This window comes from Mobula hypostoma, chromosome 6, assembly GCF_963921235.1.
Source record: "Mobula hypostoma chromosome 6, sMobHyp1.1, whole genome shotgun sequence".
NCBI classification, from domain to species: Eukaryota; Metazoa; Chordata; class Chondrichthyes; order Myliobatiformes; family Myliobatidae; genus Mobula; species Mobula hypostoma.
This window is the reverse complement of record NC_086102.1, coordinates 24984527-25002237: the sequence shown is the minus strand read 5'-3', so window position 1 is coordinate 25002237 and position 17711 is coordinate 24984527. Positions and strand designations below refer to the sequence as shown.

At 42.5% G+C, this 17711-nt stretch overlaps 1 protein-coding gene across 1 annotated transcript in view; it reads left to right on the top strand.

Annotated features, from left to right (window-relative positions):
• LOC134347877 (C2 domain-containing protein 2) overlaps positions 1-17711 on the top strand; it is a 94520-nt gene that overhangs the window by 34415 nt on the left and 42394 nt on the right. Inside the window, exons 8-9 of the mRNA XM_063050437.1 lie at positions 4383-4447; positions 12343-12458. Of these exons, the coding sequence (XP_062906507.1) occupies positions 4383-4447; positions 12343-12458 (181 nt within the window). The remainder of the gene's footprint in view (positions 1-4382; positions 4448-12342; positions 12459-17711) is intronic.

Here is a 17711-nt window from a genome sequence, read left to right as displayed (position 1 = left end):
ACCATTTTGCCTATCTATATTTAATCACATTTACCATATACTTCAATGCTTCACCTATTCAAGTACCTTTCTAAATTACTCTAAAGCCTAGTGATTGCATCTGATTCCACAAGTCGCATTAACGTGTTCCCAATATTAATCCTGTGTGTGTGTGTGTGTGTGTGTGTAAGCTTTCAGATCTGCTTTAAAACAACTTCCTCTCATGCTTAAATCTATACCGTCTTGTTTCTGAAACCCCTGCCATTACCATCTGCCCTATCTGTGCATTTCATGATTTTAATGTATACACCTCTATCAGATCACCCCTCAGCCCGTTTTGCTCCAGTGAAAACACATCCAGTCTATCCAACCTATCCCTATTATTAAAGTTCTCCTATGTAGAAAACAGCTGGATCTTGGAACATCTGAAGTTGGTGATCTTGGGGACTGATCCTAATAAATGATGGCAATCTGCCTTTGTCCATAGTATTAACGTACTAAGGTGAGGTAAATATCTTTTAATGGTTTCTACATCCCATTCATTTTACCCAAGCTTGTAAACAAGAGTCTTCACCTGTTGCTAGGTAGTTCTCTTGTTTGAACAAGGCAGAACATTATAGAGCCACGCTCAACAGTAACTTGTACATTGTTTAATAGGATTGCTTTTGTATTTATGTTTACTGTTTTTTATGTTGCATCAGATTCTCAGTAACAATCAATTTGATCTATTCTACACTTATGTACTGATGAATGACAAGAAGCAATCTTGAAATTGGTGATCTGTCCTCCCAGTGAATCTCTTTCCTTTGAGCTGGTTTTAATTTGTTTTCTGTTAGTTGACAAGCAAAATGTGATGCTGAGGAAATGTGCAGTATTTGTCACTTTACTACAGGAAACACTACATTATAATCAGAGCTATAGAATACTTTGGGGGTTTAAATAGTTAATTGCTTGCTTTTTAAAGTAAATCTGAGCCCATTGCCTGAAGTTTTTAAAATTGCAGCCTTGGGGAAAAATATTGTTTTTCTGGACACTGAAGGAAAACACGTGATTTGGTGACTGGACAGGAAAGAAGATGGGGTGAAGGGTCGTCTATGATCATACTGATTGGTAGAAAAGGCTCAGGGGACATTACGACGTGATCCTGCTCCAGTTTCTTGTCCCTTTATTATTTTTTTTGCCAGCTTTTCGCCTGTTGCAGTCCCTGGGGAGTCCTGCTGATCTTTTTATTTTGCAAAAGCATTTCTGTTTTTTTTAAGGAATAAATTTAAAATATTTTATTTCCTTTTCTCTGCGTGTTGCTTAATGGTAGGAAGATGGACCAGTACTGAAATCAGCTTGGCTTGAACACTCCTTACTCAGAGCATTGTGACTTCAGCAATGACACTGAAGTACAAAACGAGGAAGTTCAGCTTTTGATGCTCTACTGCCACTCTGTCACAGCTCCAGTGTTGTAATAAAGGCCTACTATCCGTCTTTTCAAACACGTTCAAAGTTGATCTGCTTTCGAAGCAGGCAGGAAATGGGAAGAATAATTTGATTGCTGAAAACAAAATACCTCTTTGGTATTTGGAAAGGAAGTGGGGGGGAGGGTGAAATTTTAGCCGCCAGTTGGTGTGTTTTAAAGACCTTCTATAGATTTTTCTTTCATCTAGTACAAAAGAAGATCACTTGGATCATTCATTCATACTATTTCCGAGCAGAGTAATCCCATCTGAAACATAAGACAGTAAGGCATAGGAGCAAATTATTCCAGTTGGCCCATCGAGTCAGTTCCACCATTTCATCAATTTATTATTCCCCTCAACCCCATTCCACTGTCTTCTCCCTGTAACCCTTGGTGCCCTTCCTTACTAAGCAAGAACCTATTAAGCTCTGCTTTAAATATATCCATTGACTTCAAAGTTCAAAGTAAATTTATTATCAAAGTACATACATGTTACCATATACAACCCTGAGATTCGTTTTCTTGTGGGCATACTCAATAAGTCAATAGAATAATCATAACAAAATCAATGAAAGACCGCATCAATGGGGTAGACAACCAGTGTGCAATGCAAATGCAAAAAGAAATAATAATAAATAAATAAGCAGTCAATGGAGAAGATGAGATGAAGAGTCCTTTAAATTGAGTCCACAGGTTGTGGGAACAGTTCAGTGATGGGCAAGTGAAGCTGAATAAAGTTATCCCCTTTGGTTCAAGAGCCTGATAGTTAAGGGGTAATAACTGTTACGGAACATGCTGGTGTGAACCCTGAGGCTCCTGTACCACCTTCCTGATGGCAGCAGTGAGAAGAGCGCATGACATGGGTGGTGGGAATCCCTGATGATGGATGCTACTTTTTTGTGACAGCTCTCCATTTAGATGAACACACATGAAAGTTGCTGGTGAAAGCAGCAGGCCGGGCAGCATCTATTGTAAGGGATACGTTGACTATACCTCTTCCAATAGATGCTGCCTGGCCTGCTGCGTTCACCAGCAACTTTTATGTGTATTGCTTGAAATTCCAGCATCTGCAGATTTCCTGGTGTCTCCATTTAGATACTCTGTAGTGGGGAGAACTTTACCTGTATCCACTACATTTTGTAAGATTTTCCATTCAAGGGCATTGGTGTTTCCATATCAAGCTGATGCAGCCAGTCAATATACTCTATACCACACAGCTATAGAATTTTGTAAAAGTTTTAGAGGACATGTCAAATCTTCGTAAACTCCTAAGGAAGTAGAGGCACAGTTCTGCTTTCTTTCTAATGGCCTTTACGTGCTGAGCCCGGGAGAGGTCCTCTGAAATAATAATGGAGGAATTTGAAGTTGCTGACCCTCTTCATCTCTGAATTCCTGATGAGGACTGGCTCCTGGACCTCTAGTTTCCTCCTCCTGAAGTCAATAATTAGCTCTTTGTTCTTGCTGACATTGAGAAGGAAGGTCTTAATATGGCACCACTCATCCTGATTTTCAGTATCCCTTTTGTATGTTGATTTTTTTTTTTTCTTGGGGACCTTTTATTCGATATTTTCATTTAATGTAATATTTACCCTTCTTGTTTTTTTTTCACTGTTATAATGGAGGTCGGGATTGAGGACGTGATTTTAAGTTTAACTCTGTTTGGTTTCAAGTTAGCCCATTGCTTTGCTTTGCTTTTAGTTAGCTGCACGGTGGGTTTTTTTTTTGGGGGTTTTTTTTCTTTTTTTTCCATTGATATATATAAAATTTAGTATACTATTATGTTATCTTGGTTTCTTATGCTTAAATTACATTGTTTGTAGTATTTTCTTTTTGGTATTGTTATCTTTTGGAATTTTATTATACTTTAACATTGTATTAATGTTTATATGGCTTACCTTTTTTGTATACTTACTTAATAAAAAGATTTAAAAAGAAAAGAAAAGAAAGAAAGAAAGAAAGATTTTTTTCAGCCTCTTTTATTCAGCCAACAGTGGTGTCATCAGCAAACTTAAATATGGTATTGGATCTGTGCTTAGCCACACTCAAAGCGAGTAGAACAGGGGCTAAGCACACAACCTCTACAGCAGTCTGTGGCAATGAGTTCCACAGATTCAGCATTCTCCTTATTCCTCTGTATCCCTACATCTTGCCCATTAATTCCCCTGTGATTCTTTTGCCAGTTGTTTACACTAAGGCATCATTTACAGAAGCCAGTTAACTCACCAGCACATCTATAAGATGTTTAGCCAATCCTATTTCAGCAATAAACTTTTCTATCCTTCCCTGAGACGTCTTTCCTCCATCCCAACACCTCCAGCCCTGCTTCCCCACTCAATGGATTCTTGGTGCCAAAGATTTCTTTTGAGCTAGCTGGCCACATTGGAAACAGGCCAAAAATGTTCCTATTTAAGAGCCTAAAGGAATCTTTGCTTCCTGACTTCCATCCTCTTGTTCTCTCATTGCCATCTACTAATGTCCAATTCACTCCCTTTCAGTAACAGAACAGGAACTTACGTGGATTGGTAATGTACACTCAGTGGCCACTTTATTAGGTACACTAGTACGCCTGCTCATTAATGCAAGTATCTAATCAGCCAGTCATTTGCAGCAACTGAAATGCATAAAAGCATGGAGACATGGTCAAGAGGTTCAGTTGTTGTGCAGACCAAATATGCCTAAGGTTGAACATGGTATTCCAACAGTTAATCTAATAGTGATATATTTTGTAGGACTTTGTGGGTCAATTTCCAGTGCTAAGCATTTACAAACATAGATTCTGAGAGGTTACAGAGATGAGGTGCAGAGTGCTGAAGCTGGGGGAATTGTTGATTGTTCAGAGTTTTGTGGAGCTGGAGGAGGTATATATTCCTAATCAAATGGAAGAACATTTGCAATTGTGTCAGAGGCTTGAATTGATGACTATTATTATCTCTTTTTTTTTCTCTCTCTCTAATAGTGAGCTGAGTGCCAAGTCGAAGAAACTTCACATGCAGGTTTTGGAGGATGGAAAATCCTCAGAGAGTAAGTTACTGACACCATGAGTAGGGTTGTGCTAACTGGTTATTTCTGTAATTAAGTGTTCATTAGTATGTGAAATTGGATGTGTTTTAACTTTAGTCATAGTCGTAGAGCAGTACTGCATAGATACAAGCTACTCAGCCAATAAGTCCGTGCCAACCACAGTGCCCATTCAGCTAGTCCCAATTTCCTTTGTTTGGCCTCTCTCCCCCTAAGCCCCGTCCCTCTATGTATCTATGGAAGAGCTGCTTAAATGCAACTGTGCTTGACCCAACCATTCATTCAGCAGCTTGTTCCAAATTCATGCCATCCTCAGTGTGAAAAAAGTTTCCTCTCAGCTCTCTTTTAAGTCTTTCTCCTCTAAACTTAAATCTACCCCATGTCCTATAGTTTGGACTCCCCTCCCCGGGGAAAAGACTAACCGCTCACCTTATCTATGGCTACTATAAGTTTAAGCATCTCTGTGAGCTCGCCCCTCATTCACTTATGTTCCAATGAATAAAGACTTAGCTCAGGCCCTCTAGTTTGGGCAACATCCTCAAATCTTTTCTGCCTTTCATTTTAACCATGTTTTTCCAATAACAGGACTAGCAAAACTGTACATAGTACTCCAAGTGTGGCTCCTCCTATACCCAGTGCCCTGACTAATGAAGGCTAGAGTGCTAAACGCGTTTTTTCCACTTATGATGTCACTTTCAACAAACTGCACTTGCACACCTCAGCCCCTCCGTTCCATTACACTTGCTAGTGCCATATCATTCATTATGTACCATACCAATTTAATTTTCCAAAATATATCACCTCACCCTTACCTGGATTGAAATCCACTTGCCACTCCGTGTCCAGCGCATAATTTTCCGAAACTTCTGCCACCTCCAATTGGATCCAACCGCCAAACATATCTTCAGCCCCCCCACCCCAGTTTCTGCAGGGATCGTTCCTTGTCCATTCGTCCCTCCCCACTGATCTCCCTCCTGGCACTTATCCTTGCAAGCAGAACAAGTGCTACACCTGCCCCTACACCTCCCTCACTACCATTCAGGGCCCCAAACAGTCCTTCCAGGCGAGGCAACACTTCACCTGTGAGTCTGTTGGCGTCATTTACTGTGTTCGGTGCCCTCAGTCTGGCCTCTTGTATATCGGTGACACCAGACGTAGATTGGGAGACCGCACCGCAGAGCATCTACGCTCCATCCACCGGAACTAGCGGGATCTCCCAGAGGCCACCCATTTTAATTCCACTTCCTATTCCGATATGTCTATCCACGGCCGCCTCCACTGTTGGCATAAGGCCACACTTGGGGTGGAGAAACAACACCTTCTATTCTGTTTGGGTAGCCTCCAAACCTGACGGCATGAACATCGATTTCTCAAACTTGCAGTAATGCTTCTCCCACACCCTCCCTTCACCGTTTCCCATCCCCTTGTCCCTCTCTCCTTGTCCGCCCATCGCCTTCATCTGGTGCTTTGTTGCACCCCCCCCCCATTTTTTTCTTTCTTCCATGGCCTTCTGTCTCTTTCACCAATCACTTCCTAGCTCTTTGCTTCATCCCTTCCTCTTCCCCCCCACCCCCAAGTTTCACCTATTGCCTGGCGTTTCTCTCTCCCCTCCTCTCTTCTTTCAAATCTACTCCTCAGCTTTTTTTCTCCAGTCCTGCCAAAGGGTTTCAGCCCAAAACGTCGACTGTACTTTTTTCCAGAGATACTACCTGGCCGGCTGAGGTCCTCCAGCATTTTGTGTGTGTTGCCACTCCTCAGCCCACTTTCCTATATGATTAAGATTCCCTTGTAATCTTTCATACCTCCTTCACTATCAAATCTCAAATAATAATGAGGCAGCCTACAAAGAAGAAGTCATCACCCTGACCCAGTGGTGTCAAGAAAACCTCTCCCTTAGTGTCACAAAAACAAAGGAGCTGGTTGTGGATTATAGGAGGAAAGGAGATGGGCTAACCTCTATTGACATCGATGGATCTGGGGTTGAGAGGGTAAACAGCTTCAAGTTCCTCGGCATCCACATCACCGAGGACCTCACGTGATCCGTACACACCAGCTGTGGCAGGGTTTGCAGGTCGTTACTTTCTACAAGGTGAAACCTAACCTCGTGAATGGCAGTGATGCTTCCCTCCCAGGTGAGCTCAGCACCTTTTATGCATGCTTTGAAAGGGAGAGTAAAACTACATGTGCAAACCCTTGCAACATCTGATGATCCTCTTATCGCTGCATTGGAGGTAATGTCAGGGCACCTTTCAAGAGGGTGAACCCTTTACGAGGCGTCAGGCCCTGACGGTGTACCTGGCAGGGCACGGAAAATCTGTGTCACCCAACTGGTGGGAGTGTTCAATCTCTCACTGCTGCAGTCGGAGAAGAACCTGCTTCAAAAGGGCAACAATCTTATCAGTTCCCAAGAAGAGCAGAGTGAGCTGCTTCAACAACCGTCAAACAGTAGCACACACATCTACTGTGATGAAGTGCTTTGAGAGGTTGGTCATGGCCAGAATCATTTCCTGCCTAATCACGGACCTGAACCCTCTGCAATTTGCCTATTGCACAATAGGTCTACAGCAGATGCAATCTCTCTGGCTCTCCACTCAGCCTCAGGTCACCTGAAGAATTCAGTATCTCCATCAGGCTGCTGTTTATTGATTACAGCTCTGAGTTCAGCACAATCATACCTTCAATTCTAATCAACAAGCTCCTAAACGTGGGCCTCTGCACCTCTCCCTGCAACTGGATGCTTGACTTCCTCACCAGGAGATCATCGTCCATGCAGTTCAGAGTAACATCTCATCCTCGCTGAGGATCAGCACTGGTACACATCAAAGATGTGTGCTTAGCCCAATGCTGTATTCTCTGTACACTCATGACCATGGGAGGCACAGCTCAAATGCCATCTATAAATTTGCCAGTAACACAACTACTGTTGGCAGAATTTCAGATGGTGACAAGGAGGCGTTCAGGGGTGAGATAGGTCAGCTGGTTGAGTGGTGTCACAACAACAACTTAGAACTCAACATCAGGACAACCAAGGTATTGATTATAGACTTCAGGAAGGAGAAGTCGAGGTAACACACACCAGTCTGCCTCGAGGGATCAGCAGTGTAAAGGGTGAGCAGTTTCAAGTACCTGGGCATCAACGTCTCTGAAAATCTCTCCTGGGCCCAACATACCGATGTGATTACAAAGGCGACACTACAGTGTCTATATTTCATTAGGAATTTGAGGAGACTTGGTGTGTCACCAAAGACACAAACTTCTACAGATATATAGTGGAGAGCATTCTAACTGGTTGCATCACCATCTGGTATGGAGGGGCCACTGCACAGTCTTGGAAAAAGCTGCAGAAAGTTGTAAACTCACTAGCCATATGTCTACCAAAACATCTTCACTTGTATTCTCATCTCTCAAGGAGCCACAACTTTATTCTCAGTAGACCCTGAGAAGAAATATGCATTGAAAATCCCACCAGTTTCCTGTGCTTAAGACAAAAACATCTATAAGAGGACCTGCTCTCTCCCTAGCCACTGTTTTTATAGCTGTGGAACCTCTTGGGATTTTCCCAAACCTTACCTGCCAAATCCATCTTATAGCTTCTCGTTGCCCTCTTAAGATTATTTTTAATCTTTTTATTAGTCATCTGGGGAGTTATTTGATCACCACCTCCTAAACCCAATGTATGCTTCCTTTTTCTTGACCAGAGCCTTAATATCTTTCGTCAGTCAAGATTCCCTAAACTTGCCAGATTTACCCTTTGCTTTGACGGAAGCATGCTGCTCCTGGATACTTAATACCACATTCTTAAAAGTGCCCCACTTGTCATTTATTCCTTTCCTTTCAAACAGGCTTACCTATTCAACCTCTGCTAGATCCTGTCTAATTCCCCCAAAATTAGCCCTGCTCCTGTTTAGGACCCTGACTTATGGACCTTTTCCATTACCATCTTAAAACTATGACAACATAGATGGCCGAATGCTTATGGACTGTGCAGTCTAGCTCACAGATGTTCTCACTGATATCTTCAACATCTTCCTGGAGCAGACTACCAACCCTGCCGGTGTCAAGCCCACTACCATCATCCCAGTGCCCAAGAAGCCAGCCGTAGCCTGCTTCAATGACTACCGTCCCATGGCAATAACCTCAATAATAATGATTTGCTTCGAAAAGCTGGTCATGAACTGCATTAAATCCTGCCTTCCTGCCACAATGGACCAAATCACATTGTCCAGATCTGCCACCAGCACTGCCATAGTCTCCATCCTTTAGCCAGTCTGTCCCACCCGGATAATGGTGTTCCTACATCAGAATGTTGTTCATTGACTTCAGTTTTGTTCTCAATACAATCATTCCCCAGAAGCTGGTGGGTGAAGCTGTCCGTGTTGGGTCTCAACACCTCCATCTGTAACTCAGTTTTGGACTTTCTGATGACGAGGCCACAGAAAGTCTGTATTGGCAACATCACATCTGGTTCCATCATGCTGAGCACCAGGGCTGTGTGCTGAACCCACTGATGTCACAATGCTTACACACGACTGCACTGCCAAATCCTGTTCTAATCACATCAAGTTTGCTGTTGACAGAATAGTGGTTGGCTTCATCAGCAACAATGATGAAGCAGCATACAGGGAGGAGTTAGAGCAGCTTGTGGATGAGTGTAAACACAATTAACTGAGTCTCAACGTGGACAAGACTAAAGAGATGATTGTGGACCTCAAGAAGGCACAGCCTGAACGTTCTCTATTGCACATCAATGGTTCTCCTTGGAGAGAGACCACCTTATGTTGGCATGCACATTGCTGACTATCTCACCTGATCACTCAACAATACCTCTTTAGCAGCACCATCACTTCCTGAGAATGCTGATGCAAGCAAATGTTCTCCCACCCCACCCCCACACATACATTCTCACCACAGCTCCAATCTGCTAATTACATTTGCAGATGATACTACATTGATTGGCCTTATTTCAAATAATAACGAGGCAGCCTACAGAGAAGAAGTCATCACCCTGACACAGTGGTGTCAAGAAAACAATCTCTCCCTCAATGTTGAGAAAACAAAGAAGCTGATTGTGGACTACAGGAGGAATGGAGACAGGCTCACCCCTATTGACATCAGTAAATCTGGAGTTGGCAGGGTGAACAGCTTCAAGTTCCTTGGTATGCACAACACAGATGATCTCACTTGGTCTGTACATACCGACTGTGTGGTGAAAAAAGCACAACAGTGCCTCTTTCACCTCCGGCAGTCGACAGGAGTCCCCAAATCCTAAGGACTTTCTACAGGGGTGCAATTAAGAGCATCCTGACTGGCTGTACCACTGCCTGATATGGGAACTGTACCTCCCTCAATCGCAGGATTCTGCGGAGAGTGTTGTGGACAGCCCAGTGCATCTGTGGATGTGATTGCTAGACCCTGCAGCAAATGGTGAGGGCTGCAAAAAGCACTGTTGTCTCTCTCCCCCCAACTCAGGACAATTATCAGAAGCACTGCCTTTGTAGTGCCTCCAGCATTGTCAAAGACTCCTCTCATCCTTCCACAATCTCCTTGCCCTGCCATCAGGCAGAAGGTACTGCAGACTGTAAGACTGGGTAACAGCCTCTTTCCCCAAGCTGTTAGACTACTTAACACCCTGCTGCTACCCAACACGCATGTACAACCTGTTACAATACCCTGGGCACCGATCGACTGATCACTTTTTTCATCTTTTATTGCTGCTGTTTCACATGTTTATACAACTATTGTTTTATTGTAATAGCACCAGTAACATTGCATAATCATTCACCTCACACTTTGTCAACCAGTCAATCTTCAGGACCTGTCACTCTGGGACTTGTGCTGATATCACTTTGTATCTGTATGTGCTGGATTGTAACTATATATGCTGCATGTCACTACATTATATGGCTTCTGTTCTGCACCTTTGACCCCAGAGAAGCGATGTTTCGTTTAAGACCATAAGATATAGGAGCACACTTGGGCTATTTCGCCTAATAAGTCTGCTCTACCATTTCATCATGGCTGATCCAATTTTCCCCTCAGCCCCAGTCTCCTGCCTTCTCCCTGTATCCCTTTGTGCCCTGACCAATCAAGAATCTATCAACTTCTGCCTTAAATATACATAAAGACTTGGCCTCCACAGCTGCCTGTGCCAAAGAATTCCACAGATTCACTCCACTCTTTAGCTAAAGAAATTCCTTCTCATCTCCATTCTAATGGGACACCCCTCTATTCTGAGGTTGTGTCCTCTGGTCTTAGACACTCCTACCATAGGAAACATACTCTCCACATCCACTATGAAAACCTTTCACTGTTCAATGGCTTTCAATAGGTCACTTCTCATTCTTCTGAATTCCAGTGAACACAGGCACAGAGACAAACACACTTCATATGACAAGCCATTCAATCCTGGAATCATTTTCGTGAACCTCCTTTGAACCCCCTCCAGTTTCAGCACATCCTTTCTAAGATATGGGGCCCAAAACTGCTCACAGTACTCCAAGTGAGGCCTCATCAGTGCTTTACAAAGTCTCAACATTACATCCTTGCTTTTATATTCTAGTCCTCTTGAAAAGAATGCTAACATTGCATTTGCCTTCCTCACCAGTCTTACCCTGCATTAGGGTTCCCAAGTCCCTTTGTGCCTCAGTTTTTCTCTTCATTTAGAAAATAATCAGCCCATTCACTCCTTCTACCAAAGTGCATGACCATACACTTCCTGACACTATATTCCATCTGCCATTTCTTTGCCCATTTTCCTAATCTGTCTCAGTCCTTCTGTAGCCTCTCTACTTCCTCAAAACTACCTGCTACTCTACCTATCTTCATATCATCTGCAAACTTTGCAAAAAAGCCATCAATTCCATCATTCAAATCATTGACATACAACATAAAAGAATTGTCCCGACATAGACCCCTAAACATTTCACCTTTCACCCTTAACCTATGACTCCTAGTTCCAGAGTCTCACCCAATCTCAGTGGAAAAAGCCTCCTTGCATTTACTGTATCGATTTTGTTTACCTCTATCAACTCTCACCTCATTCTCCTATGCTTCAGAAAATGAAGTCCTAATCTATTCAACCTTTTCCTATAACTCCAACTTAATGCCCTCTGAATTTGACACAGCTTTGGTCTCATTCTGGAAATTCTGGATTATATCCCCCCAAAGAAATAAATGTACCACGAGATATGGTGCCTAATACTATGGAGAAAATGCACTCCAGGTGGGGCTGATGTGCCATTGAAACTTCACTTCTTCCCCTTTTACTTTTCAGCATCCTTGGGTGTAGGCCATTTCTCCATCAGTTTTTTTTAATATACATTTACTTTCATTATATGTCCTGTAACTTAGAGATTAATGTTCCTGAACATGCCCCTTTTAGCCTCTCCACAATACTTCATGTTGAGAGACTACTCTTTCTCTTATTTCAAAGTGGCTGAGTTTGTGTTTCCTACCTTGAAATTGTCTTTTTCCCCTGAGGTATGGTGAAAAACTTGTTTTGTATGCCAACCATACAGATTATTTCATTACATCAGTACACTGAGACTGCACTGTCTACCTGGTTTTGGCCTTCTTTCTTTTACTGCTTTTCCTTGAGCTTTAAGTGTCACAGTTTTCACTGTTTGTGTAATGTTCACATCCAATTTTTAACTTCCTGATCTTGTGTCTGTAGCATGCTACATCTCTGAGTTTGGTCGTATGTGGTAGGAATACCAAGTTTCATATAAGAGGTGGAAAAGGTAAAAGTTTATAAAAGATCAATAAGCATAATTACAGATGCATTGAAACCTAATGAATGGTCCCATTTGAAAGTTTAGACTATTTTTTTCTATTGTAGATTTTTGTTGCATTTCAAAGGGTTTCTATTTTAATTGTACTATTTTCCATCATTGTTGCAGTCCTTGGTGAGGTGACAGTACCAATAGATCTGTTCAAGAAGCAGCCCAGTGGAAGACAAAGGTTTCGTCTGCTAAACACACAGAACGGGAATAGTTCAGGATCCATCACAGCTGAGGTAATAACCATCACAATATTTTACATTCATTCTGAGTTGTGCCTCTCTTGGTTTGTGTTATTTTCAAGGGTGGGGCTTAGTAGGCTTGAAAAATTGCAACCGATTTTGAGTTTTAAATTGTAGCTGAAACAGCTTAAAAATGATGTACAGCTTTAAAACAATTGGTAGAAAATGATCAATCATACAAAATAAATGTAATTACTCCCTGTTGACTTATGACTGTGTGGCCAGATTCTGCTCCAAGTCTATCTACAAGTTTTTAGATGGTACCACCATAGTGGGTGGCATTTCAAATAACGATGAGTTGGGAGTACAGGAAGGAGACAAAGAACCTAGTGACATGGTGTCATGACAACAATCTTTCCTCCAATGTCAACAAAACAAAAGAGCTGGTCGTTGACTTCAGGAATAGGCTCGGTGCACATGCTCCTGCTTACATCAATGGTACCAAGGTCAAAAGTTTCAAGTTCCTAGGAGTCAACATCATCAATAGCCTGCCCTTGTCAACAACATTGACACCATACCCAAGGAAAGCTTACTAGTGCCTCTACTTCCTCAGGAGGCTAAAGAAATTCAGCATGTTGGACCAGCTGGTGGCACAACGACATCGGCGCTGGACCCGGGAGCGGAGGTTCCCGGGTTCGAAACTAGTCGGGTCCGCCTCCAAGCACGCTTTCCATCTGTGCCGAGTTGAGTATTGAGATCACAACTCGACCTCGTAAAACAAAGGGAAAATACTGTGAAAGTGTCTGTGTGAGGCGTGGCGCACCACACAGTCTCTCTGTCTCGCTCTGCGCCTTGGAAAAAGCCATGAAAAATCCATCATCACAGACGCGCACGCATGCACACGCAGACTTGCGTGCACGCAGGCACACCCCAAAAAAAAAGAGAAATTCAGCATGTCTTCTTTGACCCTCACCAATTTTTATCAGTGCACTATACAATGCATCCTATTGGGATAACAGTTTGGTGTGGCAACTGCTCTGCATGTGACTGCAAGAAACTGCGGAGAGCTGTGGACACAGCTAAGCACATCTTGGAAACCAGCCTCCCCTTCATGGACTGTCTGCGCTTTTGGCGGCCTTGATATATCAAAGCTCCCACCCACCCTTGAGTTCTCTTTTCTCCTCCCTTTCATTGGGCAAAAGATACCAAATCCTGAAAGCATGTATCACCAGCCAGACTCAAGAATAGCTTTTATCCTGTTATAAGACTATTGAACTGTTCCCCAGTACAAGATGGACTCTGCACCTCTGTCTATCTCGTTATGACCTCGCACCTTGATGACTATTTGCACTGCTCTTTCTCTTTAACTGTTACAAGTTTATTCTGCATGGTTAGTGTTTACCTTGTACTACTTCAATGCACAGTTGTAATGAATTCATCCACATGAATGGTATGCAAGACAGATTTATCACTCCCTCAGTACATAAGACAATCATTAACCAAATTACAAAGTTTATTACAAAGTTTATTTCAAACTCAACGAAGACTCATTTATACATACCAGTACACTGATTGGGAAAGTAATTGGCTGATCAGGGATATGAAGGAGAATAAGCAGTTTGTTGCTGAGACTGATACAGGGAAACAGTGTAGGAACAATGAACAAAGCATCTAGCCCCCGTCTTCATGACAATCACGCCACAGATTGCTTAACACATGAGAGAGACCCAATTTGGCTATCTATTGCCAGTTTCTGTCTATGTCATAAAGCATATCAGTTTTACAACCATGTCCTCACTCTGCATGCTAATCATTGGGTATTCCCATTATTCTGTATGAACCTTTCCAAATCTTCAACCTTCTCACTTCCCTCAATCTTTGCACCCTCCAGGAAAAAAAAACATTTTAAAGTGACAGCTTAATATTATACTGTCAATTTGTAATATCAAACACCTTTCTCTTGAGCATGTCAACTATGGGTCAAGGTTTCATCCTTTATTTAAAATGTACACTTAACTTTGTTAACCCAACTCTGGGGCAATGTTACAGGTTTAGATAACTCCATACCCTTACTCAACATCTCAGTATCACGGTGACACTCCGTGCCTTGTCATTAATACTACTCTATGCTTACTTTCAAATAAGCAATCTTGCCTTTTAAAATTAAACTGTAGATGCACTCAATGGCCTCGTTATTAGGTCAGAATGAGGATCAAGTTTAATACCACTGGCATACATTGTGAAATTTGTTTTGCGGCAGCAGTACACTGCAATACATAATAATGAAACTAAATTACAATAAGTATACATATTTTTTTTAAATAAATAGTGCAAAAAGGGGAAACCAGTGGCATAGTGTTCATGGGTTCACTGTCCATTCAGAAATCTGATGGTGAAGTTAATGAGGTGAAAACCTGTACAGCTCTTGAATGCAAATATCTAATCAACCACTCATGTGGCAGCAACTCAGTAAATAAAAGCATGCAGATATAGTCGAGAGGTTCACTTGCTGTTCACACTATACATCAAAATGGGGAGGAGATATAATCTAAGTGACTGACAGCCGAATGATTGTTAGTGGCGTGCGGCGTCGTTTCAGCATCTCAGAAACTGCTGAGCTCCTTGGGTTTTCACAAACAACAGCCTCTAGGGTTTGTAGAGAATGGATGCTTCTTTGGGGTTTTTTTAAACCAAAAAAAAAATCTAGTGAATGGCAGTTCTACAGGTGAGAACCCCTTGTTAATGAGAAAGGTCAGAGGACAATGGCCAGACTGGTTTGAGCTGACAGGAAGGTGACAGTAACTCAAGTAACCATGGATTACACAGTGTTCAGCATCTCTGAATGCACATGTCGAACCTTGACATGTAACTTTGTTACAGCAGCAGAAGACCACGAACGTACACTGAGTGAATGCCTTTACCATAACCTCTTTGTTCTTTGAATTGTTTTATGTGATGCTCCTGACTGTTTAAACCCCACCCCTTTTAAAACCAAATTAGATATGTTGAAGGGAAACAATGAAGATTTAGGATTTGGTAGCGGAAACCTGTTATTGGTACTTACAGTTCCTTAAGGTTCAACAACTTGCTTGGGTTTTATAAATCATGATTAGCTCTACTACTAATCTGTGTTAATGTTGTAGGCTGTCCATTTATGAATTTAAATTCAAGGTACACTTATTATCAAAGTATGTATGCAGTATAGGTCAAATATGATGGCAGAATATAGCATTAATGGTAAGACTCTTGACAGTGTGGAGGATCAGAGGGATCCTGGGGTCCGAGTCCATAGGACACTCAAAGCTGCTACACAGGTTGACTCTGTGGTTAAGAAGGCATATGGTGCATTGGCCCTCATCAACTGTGGGATTGTGTTTAAGAGCCGAGAGGTAATGTTGCTGCTATATAGGAGCCTGGTCAGACCCCACTTGGAGTACTGTGCTCAATTCTGGTCGCCTCACTATAGGAAGGCTGTGGAAACCATAGAAAGGGTGCAGAGGAGATTTACAAGGATGTTGCCTGGATTGGGGAGCATGCCTTATGAGAATAGGTTGAGTGCACTCGGCCTTTTCTCCTTGGAGCGACGGAGGATGAGAGGTGACCTGACAGAGGTGTATAAGATAATGAGAGACATTGATCGTGTGGATAGTCAGAGGCTTTTTCCCGGGGCTGAAATGGCTAGCACGAGAGGGCACAGTTTTAAGGTGCTTGGAAATAGGTACAGAGGAGATGTCAGGGGTAAGTGTTTTTTAACGCAGAGAGTGGTGAGTGCGTGGAATGGGCTGTCGGCGGCAGTGGTGGAGGCGGAAACGATAGGGTCTTTTAAGAGACTCCTGGATGGGTACATGGAGCTTAGAAAAATAGAGGGCTATGGGTAAGCCTTGGTAGTTCTAAGGTAAGGACATGTTCGGCACAGCTTTGTGGGCCAAAGGGCCTGTATTGTGCTGTAGGTTTTCTATGTTTCTAGTATACGCCCCTGAGGTTTGTCTTCCCACATAGACATGAAACAAAGAAACACCATGGAACCTGTTCAAAGAAAACATCAAACACCCAGCGCACGAGAGCAAATCATGCAAATGGCAAAGAACAAGTGAAAAGCAGGATATAAAAAAGTCATTGAAACAGCCTAGGACTCTTCAATTTAGTGTTGTTGTGCATTGACTGCAGGCTGCATTCCCAGTCCTCCCTGATCAAAATTGCACAAAATAGCAATTTAAACAAGGGAGTAACCAGAAACTTATCAACACGTGAGCTACAGAGTCCAATCCACAAATCTTGCCCAAGACCCAAGATTCTGGCTCCCGCCTCCAGTAGCAGCAAGTAAGAGGGGGAGAGAGAGACCAGTCAAATGAGAGGTCGGAGTGAAGTTTTGCAACTGCCAAGTTCTATGTTTTTATTCCAGTACTGATTAGTAACATTTCCACTTTACCCTCTGCCTCCACATAGAGTTAATTCGAAGCATTCAGTTAGCCAACCTCCAGAAAATGCTGAAGGAGCTCAGCAGGTCAGGCAGCATCTATGCAGAGGAATGAACCGGAAATTTCAGGCTGAGGCCCTTCATCGGGATGAATTTCTCGACCTGCAACATCTAGTTTCTCCTCTCTGCAGATGCTGCCTGACCTGCTGAGCTCCTCCAGCATCTACAGAATCTCTTGTGTTTGTCATTTGCTAACCTGGTGGTGTCCAGAAATAACTGGAATCAAGTGAAGTTTATTGTCATTTATCTACATACAGTAGATGTATACAACGCATAATGTGTATAGAAATGTAGATATAGATGTAGTATATAGAAATGCGACAACATTTCTTTGAATTGAATTGACTTTATTTCTTACATCCTTCATATACATGAGTAAAAATCTTTGTTTCGTCCATTTAAATGTGCAATGTGCAATCATAGTAATTTATAATAATTTATAATAAATAGAACAGTCAGCATAATGTAGTCAGCTTAAGTCAGCATGAGTTCACCAGTCTGATGACTTGATGGAAGAAGCTGTCCCACCAGTCTGTTGGTCCTGGCTTTTATGCTGCAGTTCCGTTTCCCAGGTGGTAGCAGCTGGAATAAATTGTGATTGGGATAACTTGGGTCTCCAGTGATCCTACAGGCTCTTTTTACACACCTGTCCTTGTAAATGTCCTGAATCATGGGAAGTTCACAAGTACAGATGCGCTGGACTGTCTGCACCACTCTCTGCAGAGTCCTGTGATTAAGGGAGGTGCAGTTCCCATACCAGGCAGTGATGCAGCCAGTCAGGATGCTCTCAATGGTGCCCTTGTAGAAAGTTCTTTAGGATCTGGGGGCCC